Consider the following 7,183-nt stretch of genomic DNA (forward strand, 5'->3'; position numbering starts at 1 on the left):
CCCGGACACCAAATTTCACACTGACCCTATAATGTGACTCCTTTTATCGCCTTTCATTGATTGTGAACAGCTAAACTTTGTGCTAGAGGCAATGCTAAAATACTACAAACTAGTTGCTTAGGGAATGTGGAGTTTGGTTTTTTTGTGGTTTGTTTTTTCTTCTTCTTCTTCTTCACTATTCTGAATTTAAAAAAAAAAGAAAAACCCCTTTCGTCAAGGAAAACTTCTTCGTTTTTCTATACTCCGACGACCAGACAGGTTACAATGGAGTCTTTGTAAGTGAAACCTCAGACCTTGGCTGTGCTCACCAACCCCCTTGCAAGGTCCTCTCTGGCGCTAGAGGGAGGAGGCTCTGAAGCCTCAGAGAAGTTGTTGAAATTTTGATGGGCGCCAGGACCTGCCCTCGCCTTCCTATCTTGGTGTTCCCCGGGCGGCTAGCCGGGTGCATGGTTTAGTGCCACCACCGCAGACTGGAAGAACCAGAGAGGGATCCCTGCTTCAGTGCACTCGCCTCAATTCCCGCCTTCTCCAGCAAGGCCTGGTCTTTCTTGATTACGGCCCGGAGGGGGAAAAAGAGGTAATAAGCAATGCGTATTAAAAAATAAATAAAAAAAAAAACATATCCCCTGTTCCAAGTCACTGATTGTCCCCAGGCAGCAGTGTTAGGACCTCTTTGGTGACGGAGGCGCTCTACCCTAGAATGAGGGTTCATCTTAGACCCAGGTTCGAATTGCAGGCGCCACCCGAGCGCGTGGCGAGTGGAAGCACGAGGCCCATGCCGTGGGGATGTTGCACCTTTCCACAGCTACGGTTGTGCCTCCACCTTCCCTTGCGTGCTCACAAAAATGCAAATACATCACTCCCCTGCTTACCTGATCGGTGGTCTCGCTGGGCTGGAAAAGGAAACAAGAGGAGAAAGTGAGAAATTGTACACAAGCCCGGAACTCGTGCCCAACTTACTTGCGCCGTGCACAGGCAGAGCACGGGAAGTAGCAGTCGCAGCCCGAGGACACCGCGGTCCCGCGATGTCCAGGCCATGCCCGCCGCCCTCTGCTAATCCCCCCGGCCTAGATCTGCCGCCCCACTAGGCGTTCAGACCAGCCACACGCATAAAGTGGCACTTTGCCCCCGGCAAAAATCGCCCCCCAGAGAGCAGACGTTGCAAAGGTGCCCTGGCCAGAGAGGCGTAAGGTTTCTCCTGTTATGAATGGTCCCTGAGAGGGTCCTGGGGATTGGAGGAAAGCTTGCGGGACGGAGAGGACGGATAGAATAACAACAGTCCCTCTTAACCCTTTCCCTGCGGTCTTGCGGCCAAGTCCCAGTGAGTGTGCTCTTCACTCCCCTACCTCACCCCCACCCCACCCCACCCTGCTCTTGCCCCACCACCACCCCCCACCCCACTGCAGCATCTCACAATCGTAAACCACCAAAGGGAGAACCAAACTCTCTAACTGGTTTTTTACTCGCCAGCCTGCGGATGGGATCTGTGCAGCTTTAAAACTTGTCTGTTTGGTACAGCAAAATCCCGGACTCTTGAGGGAAGGAAAGTGAGTAGATGGAAAGAGGTAAAGCTGGGCAGAAGTAGCCTTTGCAGGTAGGCAAGGGACTCACTGTTGTCCTGACTGGAAGCTCATGGCAAGTTTCTCTCCTTGGTCGCAGGGGGTCACAATGAATCAGCATCCACTGAAGTTCAAACTGGAGAAAGATAGCAGACAGTCAATTCAGGTTCATTTGGAAGAGAAGCAGGTCATCTCAGAGAGAGATGGGTTTGTAAGTGTAGCCCAATCCTTAAGCGACTACAAACCAACTTGAATTGGTTGAGCTCAAAGAACCAGAGCTCTTGCTTTTCTTTTAATGTTGCTGTTGTGTGTTCTGTGTTGTGTATGAGTCAGTTCCAACGCATAGCGACTCTCTATGGGGTTTCATGGAGCTGGTGAGTTTGAACCACCGACATTGAAGTCCAGTGCTTATCTTATGGTGCCACATTAGGACTCTATTCTTTAAATAGTAATTTTCTAATGGAAACCCACTGAAAGCCTGATCCATGTTTCTCTGAGCATTGGAGATCTTGAGATCTGCCTTACTGAAGCATGCCATGAAAGACCACTGACACTGATTTTTTTTTTTCTTTTTCTGGTCCTCAGGATAGCCTCTGGAAATGGATTCTATTAAAAGTGAGACTTACAGAGAACAAGGAACTGCCTAAATTACAAGACAAGAACGTTCAGAGTCTGGGTTAAACCCAGTTGTTTTGAATATATGCAGGGAATATATGCTCTAATAGTTTACATGGGAGAAGATTGGAGACAGAGACAGCATAAGAGAACAGGAAGAGGAAAGAAAACACAGCCCTAAAGAAATTTGCATGCTAGAGAAGACATTTTCCATGAAGTGGTTGTAACTTAAAATGTAGAAAATGGAAGGACAGGAGGCGGAGAGAATATGAGGGATATTTAAGACTCAGAAGAGTTAAAGAAGGAAAAAAACAAGAAAGGAAAGAATAGGAAAACAAAAGGAGAAAGAAATAAAATACCTACTTTTTTTTTTTTATAATCTTGTTTGCTTTACGAAGAGACTTAAAATTTCTAGACCCTTGAATTCTAAATGTATTCTAGTGGTTCCTTCTTTCTCCTTTAAACAAAGATTAAGAAGGAAAAGAAAAAATAGCAAGGAAAGAGTTGCCAGGTCTGAATCTGAAAAGAATTTCAGGTAATGAAGGTTGGAAAAAGAAAATATTTTGGCAGATCCCACTGGAAGACTGCCATCATGCTAGCTCTCTCTATATATTGAGCAGATTTCTTGCTAGGCATTTTAAATAAGATCTATTGTTCTTGATCAGTTGATTCTCCTGGAATTTTGCATATGTCTAAGTATCTAAGTTCCAAATTTACACACTGCCTTTTTTATTTCATCCAGCAGTAATTCCTACTCCAAACCATCTGCCAAATGGATTCTTGTTATGCTTAACCTACAATGAAGTTTGATCCTTTGTGGGGACTTTTCATCATTACGGAGACATACAGACTTGAAATTACTGGATGGAAGACCAAACCCGGAGTGGATGAAGGAGTAAGTTTTTCCTCTCTGTCCATAAAGGAAGAGGATCTCAGAAAAAAAGTAAGTGTTCATTTTATAAAGGGGTAACAATAATACACCTACTCCTCACTTGGAGTCCTGATGTGGTGCTGTTGAATAAACATTAGACTGCTAACTACAAGGTTGGCAGTTCAAACCCACCAGCCACTCCTTGGAAACCCTTTGCAGGGTCACTATGATTTGGAACCAACTTGATGGCATTTAACAACACTCCTCACTGAATATATCATTATACAACATTTTGACATTTAAGACAGTAGTAAAAAAAAATCTATCTGACCATTTTGCACTTTAACAACATATGTCTGACAATAACAAATGTCAAGATACAAGGTTTGTAATGCTGTAATGCTTGCTGTGATGGTTAAAATTTTGTGTCGACTTGACTGGGCCCTGATTCTCAGTTGTTTGACAGTTATGAAACTGCAAGTATATAATGATGTAATTTGACAGTTATGTAATGAGGTAGTCATCCTCCATTTCTCATAATGCTAGTGTTTGCAAAATAACCTGGTCTTTGGAAAGGACAGAACCATGTTAATAATGAGGAGTGAATGTACCTTCACATTCTTCCAGTGAAGCCCCTTCCCATATGAATCTGAATGTCCCAGAGCTTTCCCTTTGCTCCATCATTCTTGCTGGTCTCAACCCTACTGGGTACTTGCTCTAAAAGACGCAAACATCTGAGGAGAAAATGGCTTACACAGGATAAAAAGAAAATGAGCTAAATCAAGACTTATATTTAAAATAAAGTGTTATCTACATACTGTAGAAGAATCATGCTGATCTGTGTAACCCATACTATTGATTATTTCACAGTAGTATACTGTCATTCTCCAAAAGAACTATTTTCCAAATCACATAATATCTTCCCGTTTAGAAAATCAATTTAATCAAACACTTAATTTCTATCAAAGTAGTTTTGTTGGTTTGAGAGAGATTTTACTTTGGTTTTCTTTTAACCATTGGGGGAAATTTTTTAAAGGAAGATGAAAGAAAGAACAGAAGAAACTTTTCCTTAACAACTATTAATTACCTGGCACGCCCTCAAATAACTATTTGAGGCAGTTCACAGATGGGTAAACTGGGGCATCAAAGTTAAACAATTTGCCAGAGATGACACACTTCGTAAGCGTCAGATCTGGCATTACAAATGTGCCAGACTCTCAATCAAAGGCTTTCTCTACCATCCCACTCCACCTCCCTAAAGAGGGCATGCTGTGTCCAGAATGAATCATGACTTTTTAAGCAAGTTACCAATTCATTTGGTAATGGGAATGTTTATTTTAAAGATGAATATAAAAGAAGAGGCCTTCCTGGAATTAAAACTGTGCATGCTTGTTTCCAACATCTGCTAGAAAACTTCTGAACTAAACTGAGAAACTTTCATAAGAAGTCAGACCTTTCCGCATGTGCATGCTGGTTAAAGAAATATATCCAGAAGCAAAACTACTAGTGTCGCTCCAAAAATTGACAGCTGTTTCTGTATGCCGTTACCTATTCATTGGCACTATAAAGTACCACATAGCTAAGAAAGTTGGTAATTTCTTTCTCCTCAATGTCCAGGTAAGAGTTTTGCCGGAATAAGATATCTCTCATCTCTCTAACCCTCCAAAGGAAAGAAACCACTCACAAAATTTTATCCATTAAGTCATTTACAAATAGGTAATGCAAATTAAATGTATATTATATGTGTGTATGATATTTAGATTCTGAAAAATTATTTGCTCCTTAATCACTTTGAGAAACTTAAGTTGCAAGACTGATCAGGACATCCATATCCTTTATTTAGATAGCTCTCTAAAGTTACTATTGCAAATGAAAACATTTAGCTGTTTTCCCCAAAATGTAATTCTCTCTGTATAAAATGGTACACCTGTTTAAATATGCAAGAGGTAATTGTGGCACAGGATAATGGGGCAATGAAATGCAATTCATCTGTGAATACAGGCTGGTTTTTCAGAGCACCACATAGATCAGGGGTTTCTGAACACATCTGTGCATTAGTATAAACAGCAGCTATGTGCACAAATAATCAGCTATACAACAATTGCTTTTTGGCATGCAATATGAATTCCAATTTGCATGTTAATTATTTTTAAGGGGATTGGCAGAATGCCTTGGTAAAAGTCACTTTCATTATACATGTAAAATACTGATTTCCACACGTTCCTCATTTTCAAACCTGGAATCATCCTTCCCTTTAAATACCCAGACAAAATATAAGTGATGAATATTATAATTTAGTCCTTTAGTCAACATTGTTTGGGCTCAATATAAGCCAAGCACTAAGGAAGCATTCTAAGGGAACCAAAGCTATCTCCCTGCCCACAATGAGTTTAAAATCCATAAGACTTGGGGAAAATATGAATAAAGAAATAAAAAGGTCAGTGGGTGTTTTTTTCAATCTAATGAATGGAACATAAAATGCCATAGTAAAATCTACCTTTCTCAAGAAATGCTCTTTGTTCTATAGTCACAAGAAAAACTGAGTTGTATGACTGTAAGGTCCCTTGCATCTGCCCAGGTTTGGAATTATCTAATGTTTTTTTTAATGTTTTATTGTGAATTATGTGATAGGTTATGTGGGAGAACATTAGCTTTACATTCATCCTATATCATTACATTGCCATGGTGACAGTCCCCTCTATGTATCATCAACCCTGCAAGCCTGCCCCCCTGGTCATCAGCACACAGCCCCTCTCCCTCTCTGGGTCTAGAGTCCCCAGCTGCTCCATCTCTCCATGTCAATTATCTAACTTTTTTTTTTAATAGGATGCCAAGAAGTCCTGGTGTGGCACTGTAGGATAAGCACTGGACTGCAAGGTTTCTTTGACCTCAAGGTCAACAGTTCAAACCCACCAGCCTCTCCTGGAAAAATCTATACAGGTTCTCTATGAGTCGGAACTGACTGGACAGCACTTAACAGCAAGGTATGATTGGGAGCACAGCAGCTCCATACAATAAACACTGGATTTGAGCTACGAATTTCACAGCTGGAGCTCGACAGCCACTCCATGGGAAAAGGGTGAGGATTTCTGCTCCCACAGAGATTTAAAAGCCTCGGAAACCCTACACAGGGTTGCTATGAGTCCGAATCACCTTGAAGGCACCTAACTACAACTACAAGCTACAATTCCATCTGTTGTATAGGGTCACTATGAGAATTTTAATGATGAATGATAGAGATAGTTTCAATATTAATGGCACAAACGTTGGTTTTTGCAAGCTAAATTGTGGATACATTTTATAAGTATAAAATGCCTCTCTTCAAAGATTTTTTTTAACAGAAATGAAATATTTCATTAAACTTTTGTCTACCCGGAGACAACAAAAATTTAAATACTTCAATTCTCAAGCCTCTTTCTTCTTTTCAGTTTATGATAAAATGTTGGTTTCTACCATCATAAGGGACATTTTCCAATTAAATAATCTTTGTTACAATTTAGAAGACTCCCAAATTGTCTTGAAATTTTTATATTTCCCCAACTTTTTGTACACTAGGCCATGCAGCTCAAGACACAGTTTTAGAAATGTAGTTAAATCTCAGTAGGCACCATTCATCCAGATCAAACAAGGTTAAGACAGCACAGTGTAAGAGAAGAGAAGCAGACTTGGAGTTTTCCCAGACCTGGAATATAGTCATGTATTTTTTTATTCATTCAACATATTCCTATATAACACATTCATGTGCTTTGATCTAGACGCTGTGGAAGATATGAAGATATCTAGTATGTAAGGCAATAAGCTAAAAAATGCTTTTGACTGTAAATACTATGTTGTGGTTTTTAGGTACCATCGAGTCAGTACCCACTCGTAGCAACCCTATGCACAGCAAAACAAAACACTGCCCGATCCTGGGCCAACCTCACAATTGTTGTCACGCTTGAGCCCATTGATGCTACCACTCTGCCAATCCATCTCGCTGGGAGTCTTCCTCTTTTTCTCTGACCCTCTACCTTACCAAACATGATATCCTTCTCCAGTGACTGGTCCCTCCTAACAATATGTCCAAAGTATGAGAGATGAAGTTTGGCCATCCTGACCTCCAAGGAGCACTCTGGCTGCACTTCTTCCAACACAGATC

The 7,183-nt window shown here is 41.0% G+C and overlaps 1 protein-coding gene across 1 annotated transcript in view; it reads right to left on the reverse strand.

Annotated features, from left to right (window-relative positions):
* Window positions 1-7,183, reverse strand: part of COL9A1 (collagen, type IX, alpha 1) — a 105,371-nt gene that overhangs the window by 78,063 nt on the left and 20,125 nt on the right. The window contains exons 6-7 of the mRNA XM_006835747.1: window positions 1,612-1,695; window positions 873-893 (exon numbers count right to left, since the gene is read on the reverse strand). Coding sequence (XP_006835810.1) covers window positions 873-893; window positions 1,612-1,695 — 105 coding nt within the window. The remainder of the gene's footprint in view (window positions 1-872; window positions 894-1,611; window positions 1,696-7,183) is intronic.

This window comes from Chrysochloris asiatica, unplaced genomic scaffold (assembly GCF_000296735.1).
Source record: "Chrysochloris asiatica unplaced genomic scaffold, ChrAsi1.0 scaffold00019, whole genome shotgun sequence".
Lineage (NCBI taxonomy): Eukaryota > Metazoa > Chordata > Mammalia > Afrosoricida > Chrysochloridae > Chrysochloris > Chrysochloris asiatica.